The sequence below is a fragment of the Halichondria panicea genome, chromosome 15, assembly GCF_963675165.1.
Source record: "Halichondria panicea chromosome 15, odHalPani1.1, whole genome shotgun sequence".
Classification (NCBI taxonomy): Eukaryota; Metazoa; Porifera; class Demospongiae; order Suberitida; family Halichondriidae; genus Halichondria; species Halichondria panicea.
This window is the reverse complement of record NC_087391.1, coordinates 3,717,784-3,733,558: the sequence shown is the minus strand read 5'-3', so window position 1 is coordinate 3,733,558 and position 15,775 is coordinate 3,717,784. Positions and strand designations below refer to the sequence as shown.

The window sequence follows — 15,775 nt, the reverse complement described above, 5'->3', positions numbered from 1 at the left end:
CCTGCCACTGACTGTACATTGCGCACGTGCAAGCTTATTGGATATTTTCTCGTACTGTAAAACTGAACATTTCATCCAAAATATCCTGAATAAAGAGGAATAATTCAATCAAATGTAGGTTTGTTGCAGGACCTTCACACTGAGATGTTGTTTAGTGTCAGCTGCGTTCAGATGATGGTCATTCTCACTGTTAATTGTTGTAGGCAGATTGAAAAGCAAGCTAAGATACGATAAGATATCGGAGTAGTGAATACGGCCTGAACTGTAGATCTACGTATAATTTACCAATTGCTAGAGATTACAGAGACGTTATTAACATAATAAGACATCATTGTTTTACTGAGCGTGTACGTTGTTATCAGAATTCCCCAGATTTTGGTGAATAGGTAGTGCATGCACAAGCAGTCGATATTAGGGCCTCTTCTCGACCAAGCAATAACAAGGAGCGGAAGTGGGTGTGGGGACGAGGCTAACGCACTCTGTCTACCATGTGGAGCCCATCTATGTGCTTTGTTTTCATATGACAACCCCGACTTATACCACACTTCGTCACCAATAATTGATCTCATTGGTCAACAGCTGTATGATACATAGAAAAATAACATAGGCATGCACAGTTTCCAATGTGTTTTTCAAGTTTTTCATTTGTTCAAGAAAGTAAAGAAGCCATGCTTGACGGTACTAAGACTCCAAGTGACAGCAGAAACACAGAAGCTGCTCTCCAACAAGATGGCTAAGCCTCCATGGGTCCATGGCCATTGGCGTGGTTTAGATACAAGAAGAGTTTGCAACTCCAGTAAAGGACGTCGAATGCACAACGCTTGGACTAAAGAAGCTCCTGAGCATCTGTAGGAGGCGATGTGTTGCTCTACTACATGTAGCTCTTTGACTACTGCAAAATCAGGCATAGCTTGCTCTTTTTGCAGTATGCATCGTGCACTGAATCGTTGCTAGGGGGAGGTCATTTTATAGTGCTGCGATCACATGGTATAAGTCAGATATACCACACCTACTCAGAGGATATGCACTCATGTATATCCTCCGCTACAGTGGTTACTCCGAGGTGTAACCAAAGGGTATGTAAGGGTGCATATCCTCCTCGTAGGTGTGGTATATCCTATACTTATGCAGAGGGTTCTGTACTTTAGTGTATACTTTATTATTGTGAATGCTATCAGTATGAATAGAACCTCGATTATTCGGACCCCTTTAATTGTTCAGAGCCAGGTATTATTATGATAATTGAATAATTATGCCGGATAAGCGAATGGATAAACCACGCCTCTGATCGCCCACTTAATTGATAAACAGCAGAGTGCAAATGTATAACTAGACTAGGGCATATAATCGTCTGTGCATGTGCAAAATGAGATGAGAGGGGACACCTGTTCTTATTATTGGTTGAAGTTTGACCCTGTCGTAGATGAAATTTGCTTATAGTGCATCTATTATCTTATCTCTCACCCGTCACCATTACCATGCATAGGTGGTCCTGTTAGTCACTAGCTATCTCTCAGAAAATTCGGCTAAATAATCAATATAATATTGCTAGGTAAATGGCAAAGATGGTCACAGTTGAAAATGGAGAATGTATTTATGTACACGTATGGTAATGATCATTACATTAAAATGTTCATTGCTATTCATTGTGCAGGACAAGGCTGTGGAGATACTAGCGCAGCATATGTGTACGGACCTGCCTGACTCATTTGGTCAGTCCTTCCTCGGATTGTGTGGCTACTCCATGAGCAAGAGAGCAGCGGAGCAGTGTTACCGTGACGCCCACATGTCTGCCAGTGACGTTGACTTGTTTGAAGTACACGACTGCTTTGCTCCAAATGAGGTACACACATGAATGATTCTGCTCACTATACAAAATAGAGTGTTTCATGTGGCCGAACAACAATAGCCCTATATAATAATAAGCACCGGCCAAGGCATTGCCATTACACTGTACTTGTGTGCATGAATTTGTGTAGATACTACATGTATACTAGCCAAGTAACTTATGTTTTATTGTGTCCTTTTCCGCGTAAGTCATCTAGATGGCTATGTACATGTACATAGGATACATTGTATTGAATATGTCACCATACAGTAAACATTATCGGTATTGTATTACAAAATCCATTTTCAGTAATGTTGCTCGATTAGCTGTTACCGCTAGTATACGTATGTACCGTTGTACCACATGTTACTAGTTACCCTAATTGCAGGGCAATGTACAATAAATATTTCCAATGCAATTATTTTGGAATTTGTAGTTGCTGTAATGATTATAGCAAATATGCCTGCTGTAGACCCGTGACACGATCACATGTTTTGAATCATAGTGCATGGAGATCTACACTAAGAGTGTGACCCATGCTCCAACGATGTAAGTGATACCCATTCAACAAAATGCTGTGACAGTGCCATGACTTCCTCTATTGACACCATGTCTTGATCTCTCCCTAAACATCCTGTGTATATTGCACAGCCACTCAATGACGTAACACTAGACACACTAGACACATACATACCTGAGCTCCATGGCAGTATGCTTGTTATAGTGTCTGGCTCCCAACTGTATCTCATAGAGCATTCACCTCGTGCGTTGAGCTTCATTGCACTACGATTGCACAGGGGCAAAACGGATACAACAACTTTTTGCTGTTATTATAACATTATCAGGTCATGAATCTGTAAAGACGCGATTGGATCGATTGTTGTCACCTTCAAAAATCACCTACAAGTTCAACTATAACTAGCCTATTACAGTGGAACCTCAGTTAACAACTACCAGGGTTTCATCTAGTGGGGGGGGGGGGGGGCGGGGGGAAGCTTCCCCCCCAAAAGAAAGGGGAAAATAGGATCTATAGACAAGTCTTTTGCTAGAGGATGATTTTACCACAAATCTGCTTTTGGTACGTGTGGTTTCTAGTGTTGTATATGGACAATTACAAACCAGCATATCAAGTTACATGGAGTTGCCTGTCAATGCACATTGCCAGGAGTATATCGCTAATAGGCACCAACAACAAACAATATAGGGGGGGTGGTAACCAGAAGTTGGCGTGGCCTCCAAATTTTCACGCTGGCGCACGCAGTTTTCCTCCCCAAACTTAAAATCCTAGATGAAACCCTGACTACCTCTGAATAAAGGCCAGTTGCTATATAACGGCCAGGCACCCAGGTCCCTAATGAACAGTTTGTGTACAAAATAACCTCTCAACAAAGACCATCTCTGTATAAAGGCCAAAACATTGTTCCCCAAAGGTGTCCGTTATAGAGGGGTTCCACTGTATTTTTCAACTACTGTCATGAAAGTGTCGTTTTTGTGTCCATACACACACCAATCACTCTACCCCTGTTGCGCACACATGGGGTAACTACCTTAGTGGCACATGCACAATGGTTGGGTTTGGCAGTGCATCTATAGAGACTGACCATTGATATGTGAACCACCCCTAATGGGGAGGTGAAACAAAGGTCCTCTAAAGTGACAGTGGTTGGCAACCCCTTTGAGCTGGTATTTGATATTCATGAATATTAAAATAGTGTGGTTTGTGGTCCAGTCTGTAGACAGGGGAGCACTTAGTGTGGTTTCTTAGCTTTGTGTCTGGCCTACATTGCACCCCCTGTGAGGCAACCAATTTGTGGGTGCTTACTTGGGTATGAGTCACATAGTGATTTAACATTCAACAAGGATGTTGAACATCCTTCTTGCCTGTCCCTCACTTTATTCCCAGTGCTATGAATCCAGCACCTGCTGCATGACGATTTGATTTGTTTGCGTTTCGCTAGCACAGTCATGTATGGAGTCCATGCATGCATATAATCTATGTTGAAACTAGTCTATGTTGAAACTGGCAATGTGTGTATCTAGATGTCCCATTTCCCCTGTGGAGTGAAGTAAGCAAGCAACACTATTCTAAATTGGAATACGCTCTTTGTAATTTAAAACATAAATGTTTTGTGTATGAGTGTAACTGTTATACTACCTGTGCGCAGCTGTTCCAGTATGAGGCACTTGGGCTGTGTCCTGAGGGCAAAGGTGGAGATTTGGTTGATTCTGGACATTGGATACACAACAGAAATGGTAGGTCCAACACATGTATGTGGGTGTGTGGGTGTTCTGGCCTGTCTTCAATGGAGGACTTGGTTATTGTCAATATGGAGACAAATTCCCCTGGGGAAGATACCACAACACCTGTACCCATCTTACAAAAGTATTTAGCTTTGTTTAGGAAGCCACTTGCTTGGTAAGCAATAACCAGCGCTACAAATCTTCTGACCCCATCTACTACTCTGGGCATAACCACACACCCACAGCATTGTAGTACACAATGCACCCGCTGGGCTCGCTGGAGCTAGACAACTGAGTTTCAGTGTAATATTATTAGGTCTGTAGGAAAGTATTGTTTCATATCGGAAGCTCTATAAAACATTTTGTAGTTCCATTTCCATGAAATTTTTCCTACCTCAGCCTACCTATTTTTCTAGCTGGCTGTCTTGCCAATGATTGAACTACCCTGCGTGTATAAGTGTTATAATTAATGTCAATTCACGGGCAAGGTGTTTCAAAATCACTGTTTTCGCGACCCTACAAAATATTGATTGGCTCTCGTGAATGTAGAAAGCCTTATACTTATATCACTTGTACGTAATAGTTGTGACACATGCACAGTGCCACATGGGATATATTGGCTCAGTAGTGACTTAGGCCCGAGGGCAAAGGCACTACTGAGCAAATAATAATTATATCCAATGTGCGCAGGAGTGAAGCTGTGTAACAACAGATTTGTTGCATTCCTTTCCGTGTACACATCACTCCTTTTATAGGACAACTAGTTTACAACTACTTGTACCACAAGTAACTAAAAGGGACCGTTTCAGGTTGTTGGGTAGGTGGGTGGACTTGGTGGACTTTAGGTAACTTGTGCCATACTGTGCCAGTATCTAACTGCTATGCCAATATCCATATACTGCACCATAGGCATAGGCTGGCACAGTATAGGCTATACCTACGGAAATTCAGCATTTTCTAACATACATGTAATAATTGAATCCCTTGCTTTACATTATTTACTTTCCTGTTATGTTACTTCCTTGTCATATAGCAGATATTGGCACAGTGTTTCCTTTGATCTCAGAGGTCAAGTACGTTGTAGGTATATGCCACATGACTTCATAGCTAATTAAATGATGCTACCCAATACTGGTTGATAATGCCATACAGCAGTGAATGAAATCTCATGTTCAGTATTGACTGTGGTTTACTTTCAGTTGAAGTGCTATTGACAGCTTCAGTTGTGGGTAGCCCTGATTTGTTTCACGTGAATGGTGGTTGTGTGTGTTTAAGGCATTGCATAATGTGAACGCTGGTTTGTGTGTATTTAAGGCATTGCATAATGAATGCTTCGTTGGTCTGAGTAAAAAAACAATAACTTGTGTAATTTGTGCTACCACCCAATGTTAATTCACTTTGAGTCTAGAGATGGCATGTATGGTAATGTTTATGTCTGTATTAGGTATAGCTGCTGACAGTTATTGGCTCTGGCAAGTAGAATCACATTATGCCGTTCCTCCCACTATATACACCCATCACCACAAAGAGAGCCCAAATTATCGAAAAAGAGGGGGCTACTATTATTATAGTAGTACATGATAGACTGTGTACCCACCTCCCTTTACTGTAACTGCCCAAGAGACTCAACATGAACCATGTATATACACATAAAAATAATTGCTAATGGAACCTAAAATTCTAACATGCATGTAATAATTGAATCCCTTGCTCTACATTATTTACTTCCCTGTTACGTTACTTCCTTGTTATTTGTGTGTGTGTGTGTGTGTGTGTGTGTGTGTGTGTGTACATGTGCCATTCATGCAGCGTTTTAGGTAACCTAACAACATACATGTATTTCCAAGGCTTCAGTGGGTCCTATATTGTGTGCGGGTATAGTAGTGGTGTGGGGGGACATTAGGCAGTAGAATGAACTGGGCAAGCTTGATAACCTAGATTAGACTGACATTGTTTGGTTGGGTCAGAGACCTATGGGGTGAGTTCATTATAGTATTGTGTCCATGAAGACCACTGTGGGACTAATCTGAGATTAAGAAAACCCCGAATTCCCTCAGCAACACTGAAGCCTCAAGTTAGCAGGCTTCTGCAGTGTCTATTCATATGATCATGTTGTATGTAGGCGCCATTCTAATTGCTCCGCCTCCCTCGTGTTTAGGCTAGGATGTAATTGCGTGACTACTTTTGCTATCAATATAGATCAATGTACATGTATGCACTTATTCACAGGCGGCAGGCTGTACAAACTTGGGCAGAGGTGGGTGGTCAATGCTAGTGGTGGACTGGAGTCGAAAGGTAAGCTCTGTTTGTTTGTTTGTTTATCATCAGTACATGGAGCATCCTGACAGCTGGTTTCAGTGCTTTTGCATTTGACCTTTTATTGACACACGGGGCATGGTCTGTGTACCATGGCAGTACAGGTGTTGACCCAACAAGACCGGCGTGCTGACTTGTAGTCCCAATGCCTTCATTGAGTGCATGTACAGAGTGGACATTTGAGTGGGCTCTGTAGTGAACTGTGTTTAAGCAGAATCCCTTTACTGCGCTTGATGTGTATTGCTAATTTTTTTTACTTGCTGAGTGTGAAGTTTCCCTCAACATTTTAAGGGGTATACCTGGTCATACATTGAAATTAGCATTTTCTTTTCAATATTGCACTTGTTAAATGGTGTTTAGGATGGTACATACATTGAGCATTGCAATGTATAGTTGTTGGTTTGTCATGCAGCTAGTTCATAAGGGTACCTTCCTTATTGTGAGTCACTGCAATGGAAACAGAGCATATGGGGTCGCATGCTTCACAATGTCTTGATGCTTCATTTGTCAACATGATTGATATTGAAACATACAACCTGTCACGTTTTGCATTCTTGTTATGTTAACAAGTTGATGCTCTTTCAAACTGTCAGTCTCCACATTGTACGTATACGTTTCAACACCATTCCCATTAGTTGGAAATCTGTACCTCTTTATACTCTAACTCCTTTTGCCCAAATGATTGCATGACTGTGTGTGATTAACCTAGTCTGTCTAGTGTCTATTGAGCATGCAACTACTGCTTCCAACCACAGGTCATCCCATTGGAGCTACAGGCCTTGGTCAATGTGCTGAGATCTGTTGGCAGGTAGGTACATGTAGGGGTTGTGTAACCTAATTATGTACCAGCCTCAGTCTGCAAGTGTGTTTTCCTTGGTCAACCACAGCACATGTGGTGGCGAGCTAGCTAACCAGAAATCTGTCAAGTTTTTGGATAGGATTACCACCCAATTTTCTAGTCTCTCTTGACTTTGAAAGGGGGGGGGATACTTGGTGTAGGGGATAAAGTTGAGTTGTGCTTGCAGCTGTTAGGTGTCTAAGGCAGCAACTATGATGTGACAAACACTAGGGCTACACTATAATTATGTACACCTCTGGTGTTAATCTGTGCACATTAATTTTGTACCTATACCATTGGACTTTTGAAGGCACTAATAACTTGTGAGTCTCAAAGTGAGAATTATATAATAGGTGGTTAATTACACATGCCCTACTTTCTCCTAGTTACGTGGACTTGCCGAGAAGCGACAAGTAGATGGAGCCAGAGTGGGAATGCAACAAAACTTTGGCATCGGAGGGGCAGCTGTGGTCACAATCTACAAGAAACCAGAGTGGCACAGAGCTAAACTATAAACATGCAGTATAGGATCCCACTCTCATGTCATTCATGAGACCATTTGTTTTTTTACACAATGCATCTAGTGTTGTAAAATTGCCTGAAACTTTTAGCTATACGCATCGATCGTTGCACTGTTGGTTGTGAATTGTTTTGAAAGAACAAGTTATTAGAAGAGTACAAAAAGAACAGGTGTGTTGTGTATTAAAGACAAACGAACATAGACAGCAATTACAAAACAATTAAACTCTATTCCTTGTGTAATAATCCAGTCTTTCTACCAGTTCTTCAGCTTCGTTCGTTTTGAATGCATAATGTCCTTCACCGTTAGGAGCTCTCCTGCCTGTTTCAACTACAAACACTCCACCTTCTGCACCTATGCCATATCTTCTGATACAAGTTAGAGGCCATCTTGTCACTTCTGATGGAAAGTGTTCATATGTGAAGATAATATCGTTGTCAGTTATTTCCAGACTGCCAATGTGAATGATTCTTCCTTTATCATCAATGTTCTTGACTTTAAAGAGCTTTGAAGCTATAAACGTTGGTTGGTGGTCACCGACAGTTGAGTAGCACACTGGGGAATTCATTACGGCTGCCATTCTTGATAAGAGAGTTTCGTTGAGTTCTGTGCAAGTGATTGCATGCCATGGTGCTTTATACTTTACCACGGCATTCCAATAGGGCAGTAGACCGGAAGTATTTAATTGAGCACGTGTCTCAATTTGATATGCTCTGGTAAGGATCGCTAGTGCTGCAAGCAAAATATCGATCAAGCACATGCACAAGATAGATTTGCATGATTCTCGGTGTTATCTTCATTCTTGCTCAACGTTAGTATATTGACCCAAGAATAGAGTACAAGGGGCTATTATGAGACATCAGCATCTTTTGGATCCCCCTGTTTTACAGTATTCTTAAGGAAGCAAAAATAATAGTCTCTTCAGTAGCTAACAACCATATTTTAGTGAGAGAGCTTTAATTAATTATAGCCTACTGACCATAATTATTATGGTCAATATAGGCTAGCTGAAAGTAAAAAATTTCGAGTGAAAGTGCTTTGTTAATTAATTTGCAGCTGATGTTAGATTTGGATGTTCTGAGACAGCAGCGCAGCTAGGGAGGTATTAAGAGACACCATTGTAATTCATTCAATTAACACTAATTGGTTATGGCTGGCCATGGCATATCTTAATTATAGGACAGTCAATCCTTCTCCTGTCTACAAAAATAGTTACATACGTTATACCAGTGAATTTTACTACATGTATAAATTATTTTACATGCACCCACTCTTATAAGTATTGTCAATTAAAATGTTTTGTCACCCACTATATATACCCTCGATTCCAGGCCAATTAAAATACGATCGAGGCTATAATTATAGCAACAACGTACATTGATACAATCATCCATGTAAATATAAATTTGTGACAGGGCCTAGGAAAACAACCCTTATGGAGCAAACTAATTAATTGTATTTTATTGCTTAATTAAATAAAGCAGTGCTTAAGCTTCAAATTGATTACAATATCACTCACTTTGCACCTTCCTACCCCAAAATATTTTCGGGTGAAAGGGGGACAGTATTGACCTACCGTTTTGAGAAACTAATGTTCCAAGTTCTATCTGCATATAAGAACAGCATGAAAAAATTCAATGGCTGCCTTGTAACGGCTATACAAAAAATTTTCAGATAAAAAAATTTTTTTTTTAGTTAGAGGAGATATTGAAGTTACTTCTTATGAAAGAAAACCAAAATCCTAAAATAGCTCTAAATATTTTACTTTGTAGTGTACTGAATATTATTAGTTTGCTCCATAAGGGTTGTTTTCCTAGGCCCTGTCACATTTAATACATGCAAACAATAATAATATACATGCATGTATTATAGTATACGCATATAATTATAGAGTCGACAAATATGCTAAACGTCAAGTGCATATAATTATTTTTATAATATAATGTGTCTCAACAGTTGTTCGGTGCACTGGTGATCTTGTAGCAATGATCCCCAATTTCAGGAGTTGAGCCGATTAATGCGTCCTGATTCACCCCACATTCTTCGTCGTCAAACGATTCAATTTCAAGAGGGCATTCATTCTTGTCCATAAGCCTAAGCCTGAACTTTCCATACAGCATGGTCCCACTCTTCACCCTCCAATCCTCAATCAAGCTAATGAGTTGTGGGGCAGGAAGGATATCACTCGTTCCATTAATTGTTGCCCTGTATGTTACACGAGTTGTAGTTGTCTGACAGCTAAATTCCCCTGAGAACATTGCAGAACTCTCAAAATTACAGTCACATCTGTCACGAATAGCAGTCTCGATGCTTTGCTTGATGTCCTCTTCAAGCGAATGGCTCTGTTCATTCTGTAGTGGAATGCATAAAACTTCTGTAAGTATAAGTACCAATGCTTAGGGGTTAGGATGCATGCATGCATAAATACTACAATTTGGGGAAACTCTTTTATATGAGTGACTTACTTTCCAGTTCACGCAGTATTGAACTGGGCCCATCATTAACTGGAATAGGGCTTGAGCTATGAGAGAGAAAAAACAAATAACAATGCATGGCTATATAATAATATTTGACTGATCGATTTACTTGTAACTGGAATATGTACACTCTCTGCAATGTTCGGTGGCTGTTCATCCATCCAGGGCACATTAACGCTAGCTTGACAAGAGTACTTTCCACCATCAGTGGTCAAAATTGGTGCAACGGTCATTGTAAGAGTTGTTACTCGAGAAACAGTAGTGCTATGAATCACAACACGATCATTGGAAACTGCAGACCCATTCGAATGCAACCATTCCATCGTAACAGGCAGTGCTAGTCCAGCGATGACAGTCACTGTGCAGTAGAAGGTGTAGTTGTGTCCATGAAGGGCGGTGTCTTCGTAACCACCTAACTGAACAGTAGCCCACAAAGCAGGAACTATAATGTGATAATAAGACACTGAATCATGACGCCAATTACCGGAACTTGCACAAATGATGCATCAATGAGCAGCACGTACGCACATAATGATGCGTATGCATACCTTTACACAAGGATGCGGTGGACATAATCATTACTACCCCGTGCGTGGTGGGCATACATGTGTGTCGGTTTGTGTGTGTGTGTGTGTGTGTGTGCGCGCGCGTGCGTGGACACGAAAATGAGCTGTTTGAGCGAACTAGACACTTCCATGGACTGCTTAACTGCTAATGAGATAGTGGTTGAAAAATAATAGGCTACTGATAGTTGAAACTTGTAGGCGATCTTCGAAGGCGAAAAAAACACACCGATCTTTCAAAGTTATATATCAGTTTGTCGCTATGCGATGAAGCTCAAGACACGAGGTGAATGCTCTATGAGCATCTTGTTTATAAATATAGATACAGAAGAGCTTAGGCAACATTCTCTTACACTAACTTACCATATGTCTTAACTCTGATGTTTCTCTCCTGTTGACCATACGGACTTGCAACCAAACACCGTAATACTCTGTCCTCATCATTCGAAGAAACAGGATTCTTTGATACCTGTCCACTAAAACTAGGCACAACAGTACCATTCTCATACCAGGTGATGCTAGTGGGATCTAGATCACTAGAGCATTGGAATGTTGCTCTTTGTCCCACACGAAGCCTGGCTGCTGAAGTAGTTATACTGATTCCTATATAGGAACAAACAATCAAAGTGATGATCATGTGAGCTTTATCCATAGGTTTGGTATATAATATTAGTGAAATTTTCTTAGTGGCCACATAATTATTATACCAACACAATTATAAATGTTGTCAGACACCCTTGAACGTCCCAAACGAGCAAAATTAACCCCATTACAACAACGGCCACCTTTCTTATTCAAGCAATACTTGGAAAACGTTCAGTATACTCTCACTGCATGTTTAACCCTTATCTGAAACATTATTTACCTCTGACTGTAAGAGAACTAGTTCTTGCCAAGCCGTAATAATTGTTGTCCACCCTACACTGATACGTTCCAGTAAAATTGTCAGGGGTATCCACTATTTCCAGTTTGTTTTCAAAAACTATGGAAGTGCGGCTAGAGACTGTCTGCGTAATACGGTACATATCACCGTCAACATTGATAGTCCTTCCATTTCTAGTCCATGTTAAAGAGGTGGGTGGTGCAGAAGTGGTCACACAACGTAGGGTTAGGATACTTCTGTAGCGTACACGGGTGAAACTTGTGATAGTGGGATAGGTGCGACCTGCAAACAAAAATACATTAGCAGCAATATTCTATCAGACTTATCTCAGAGTCACTATAATTTATAGTACTTACTTTCCATTAATGCAAAGTTTACACGTTGTAAAACTCCATTTTGATCTTGAATGTTGCATGTGTACACACCATTTGACGGATTGCTATAGTAAGAGCTGCAATGACGATTAGAATAATAATTGTAGTTATATTGTCGACACTTTTTGGTAGCCTCAAAACGTAAGCAACCAGCATGACTGTCATAGCTGGAGTATCTCCTAATATCATAATTGCTGTAGCTTGATGCTCTTGATAGTCCACTTGAGTCAACAATTGATCCACTAGCACCTCTATTCCCAGAGCAACAGTAGAGAGCAAAATAGCTCGACGATTCTGAATATGCATTCTGCAAATCAATGTAGGAGTTGTTAGGCTGTGATGATGATGATCCTCCATGGTAGCTGGCTGTTTCCACATAGATCCCAGCACCTAATTATACAGAATCAGCTGTTCTCATAACCAAACCAGACAATAACTTTACGAATGAGTAAAATTAGCAGAAAATTCTGCAATTTATATTATGGCAAGGATCGTTGACATACAAGTGCCGGCATAAGTTTTTGTTTGTGAAGCTATATACAGCTACTCACAAACCTATCTATATAAATATATGTGGGCCTTTACTAAATTAGCACTTACCAACGATATTCATTTCCTGTGTGTAGCTTCCTGAATTACCAGCATTATCCCTTACAGTACACGTATGCTCTCCAGTATCCCTTGAACGTAGAAACTGCTCACTGATGCTTGCTGAGTAGCTATTGGAGGCAAAACAGGAGCGGCAGGTTGATGACCATCGGTACTCAACAGACCCAGAGGCACCTTCAGCAATACAACGGAGCGTGACGAGAGAAGCAGCTCGGAAATTTGGAGGACTATAGTGGGGGTACTGGTCAGGTGATGGGTACGTCACTCCGATAGAGACTTTCAGTGCTGAAATGATCAGTAAGAATGTCAAATTACATCATTAATAGTACAACCAAACATGCAGTTGTATTTGGTGCGTACCTGCTCGTATTGTTGTAGAAGCACTAACTTGATCACTTGTTGTAACGTAAGCTGATGAAGAATTGACTGAAAAGGAGCAACTGTATCTGCCAGAGTCAGATGACTGAAGTGATGGTATTGTGAGTGCAGAATTTAGCATATGATTTATCATAGTGTCCACATTTCTGGTATCATTGCTTGAGTCTGGGCTTGTCCAAGCACTGTTCACAGCAATAGCAGTTGTGTTGTCTACTCGCACCACCTCTACCAGACAGGTGATGGTCAACTGTGTGGTTGTGTAGAGTAGATCATCAGATGGCGATCTGATGATGCTAACTATTGGGCTTGGAACTGCAAGAATCAGGAAAGATCAAAATTATAATGAGCAAGCACAGAATCACTAACTTACTTTTGACCTTAATGACTCTTGATGCTTCTCTGACGGACTGTGGCTCAATAACAGTAGATTCACAGTAGTAGATACCTCCAAGAGATGTCTTCAAGTTAGGGAATGTTAGTCTCAGTATGGTTTGCAAACCAGATTTTATCGGTCTTTCAATTTGGAATTCACTGCTATTAGAAATGCTCATCCGGTTGGAATCCATCCATATAACAGTAGGGGTCAGATCAGACTCAACAATGCAGTCAAAGCTGTAAGCACCACCAGCCAACAGGGAATTCTCGCTGCTCCCATTGATAGCCACAGAATTCGCAAACTCTGAATATTATAATTATGGAAAATATACAATTCCACTGAAAGAGGAAAAATCCCTGCTCTACTCAGAAGGCTCTAGGCATGACATGTATCAAGCAAACCACATTCACACACATTTGTACACACATTCTTCAAAAATTGTAGCAAATCCTTATCACCTGATCATGTAGACAGATGTTCTGGGAACAAACTACCCATAAAAGAAGCAAAAAATCAGGCGACTCAGATAAGCTACCCACATCATGCAATCAGTATAGTATTTAGCACACCAGCATACGTGGCGGTAATAATTATTATACGTACCTTTCACATGAATTGTTACTGTTTCTTCGAACACCTTTCCCCCAACAGTCACAGCTCTGCAAGTGAACATGGCTCCATCCAGCCCTACGCTCTCAGGGGAGAGAGTGAGGGGTAGTGATTGAGAGCTGGTGGTCTCCTCCACCGGGTCATCACGAATACCAACAAGAATCCATTCCATCCTGCTCACATTTAGATGAGTAGAGCAGTTTATTACTCGCTGAAGATTAACTATAATTGGCTTCTCATAACCAGTGACATACAGACCTGTAAAGCATGGTTAATAACAGGTTTTTCAGGTGAGTATAGTGTTCACTGAGTTACCTTTGATCTCTCTCGTTACTTTGTTTGACATTCCAAGCCGATTCCTCACCTGGCATGTGTACTCTCCGACAATATCCTCAAAGCTCCCACTAATTTCCAGAGTATTTGAGTATGTAGATTTCCGACGATCTGTAATAACCTTCCTTGATATGTATTGGGTGCTGTTCATGTTTGAAATTGGCTCTTCATCATACGTCCACAATGCAACAGTGGCAGGGGAGCCAGTAGAGAGGCATGTGAGTGTGTACACTGAATCCTTGGAACTGATTTCCATCTCCGAGACAGTGGGAGCTGAACATAATTTAAACAGAAATTGTCTCGATTAAAATTACACAATTGACTTACCTTCAACACCACTGCGATAGAGCCCTACATTCACAGAAGATATTGCCCCATTTTCATCAGGTAATTTGCAGGTGTATATTCCATCATAGCCCTCATCAAATGATAGGGTATTTCGAACGTGGATCATTCCAGGGCTGTAAGCACTCCCTCTCGTTATGAAGAATGGGTCAGTGCTATCGCTGACAATATCAAGTCCATTGGTTCCAATGAGCTGTCCAACATTGTGCTTATTTGTTCCAGATAAGCATCGAAACTCGCTGATTCGTTTAGAGTAAGCTTGTGCTATAATCAAACCATCATTTGGCAAGGACTGACGACCACCAGTCACATAAATACCAGCACCTGTAAGTCAAATAGTAATAGTTGTAGAGGCTACAAAATTTGATGGATGAGTTCACTTACCAACAACTTGGATAGCAACGCTTGCATTGCCAGTACAGCCAAGACTATCATATACAATGCAAGTGTGAGTTCCAGAGTCCTTAGATTCCAAATAAGCTTTTGGAACAGATTGGGTAGAGGCTCCAATTGCGAAACAACTACCTCCCTTGCAGTCAGAACTCCATTCAAAGAATATACCCTCAGTCACGCCGTCTACCATGCAAGTGAGAGTGATGGATGTGCCAGCCTGGTAGTAAGGAGGGGATTTGTGAAAGGATGCAGTGGGACTGTATGTCACATTGATGTACACTTTGAAATCTTTCTGTTTGTGTCCTGAGGGAGATGCTGCAGAAAAAGTTCGTTATTTCCTCGATACATGCACACACATTCAAACTATATTAAATATACTAGCAACTTACCTTTTGCCAGACTTAGTGCTAGCACATAGGCTATGCAGAAGAAAAGCTGAATCTTCATAATTGCACTAACTCACAGCTGAATTTCAATCCAGAATGAGAAAATTTTACTGATGATTCTCGTTTTATAATACTTGGAATGGAATACACCATGCAATATCTTGGAATGGTTCTCTTTTTATATTAATTTTGTCAATAATTATAATAGATATACTTGGAATGGAATACACCAATATCTTGGAATCACTAACCAAACCACCAAAAACTACATAGCACAATCTGATTCCAAATTCCAAAACCCTCTGT

General features: G+C 40.7%; 2 protein-coding genes across 2 annotated transcripts in view; one reads left to right on the top strand and one right to left on the bottom strand.

Moving 5' to 3' along the window:
* Window positions 1–7,910, top strand: part of LOC135349444 (sterol carrier protein 2-like) — a 46,192-nt gene extending 38,282 nt beyond the window's left edge. The window contains exons 10-14 of the mRNA XM_064547975.1: window positions 1,655–1,843; window positions 3,994–4,081; window positions 6,299–6,364; window positions 7,141–7,193; window positions 7,610–7,910. Coding sequence (XP_064404045.1) covers window positions 1,655–1,843; window positions 3,994–4,081; window positions 6,299–6,364; window positions 7,141–7,193; window positions 7,610–7,738 — 525 coding nt within the window. The 3' untranslated portion in view covers window positions 7,739–7,910. The remainder of the gene's footprint in view (window positions 1–1,654; window positions 1,844–3,993; window positions 4,082–6,298; window positions 6,365–7,140; window positions 7,194–7,609) is intronic.
* Window positions 7,911–9,580: 1,670 nt separating this feature from the next.
* Window positions 9,581–15,697, bottom strand: LOC135349425 (uncharacterized). Its single transcript, XM_064547957.1, has 14 exons — window positions 15,473–15,697; window positions 15,075–15,398; window positions 14,673–15,014; window positions 14,328–14,618; window positions 14,007–14,270; window positions 13,398–13,706; window positions 13,010–13,339; window positions 12,641–12,934; window positions 12,023–12,430; window positions 11,649–11,948; window positions 11,147–11,386; window positions 10,330–10,662; window positions 10,209–10,264; window positions 9,581–10,094 (listed from the first exon to the last, which is right to left on the bottom strand). The coding sequence occupies exons 1-14, from the start codon at window positions 15,528–15,530 to the stop codon at window positions 9,693–9,695; spliced, it is 3,951 nt and encodes a 1,316-aa protein (XP_064404027.1). The 5' UTR covers window positions 15,531–15,697; the 3' UTR covers window positions 9,581–9,692.
* Between the last annotated feature and the right edge of the window lie 78 nt (window positions 15,698–15,775).

Excerpts from the sequence above, each read along its gene's own strand:
- LOC135349425 (XM_064547957.1), bottom strand. The coding sequence starts at position 15,530 with ATGAAGATTCAGCTTTTCTTCTGCATAGCCTATGTGCTAGCACTAAGT. Across the intron at positions 15,399-15,472 it reads AGCACTAAGTCTGGCAAAAG|CATCTCCCTCAGGACACAAA; the intron begins GTAAGTTGCTAG and ends CTTTTTCTGCAG. Across the intron at positions 15,015-15,074 it reads CGTTGCTATCCAAGTTGTTG|GTGCTGGTATTTATGTGACT; the intron begins GTAAGTGAACTC and ends TTTGACTTACAG.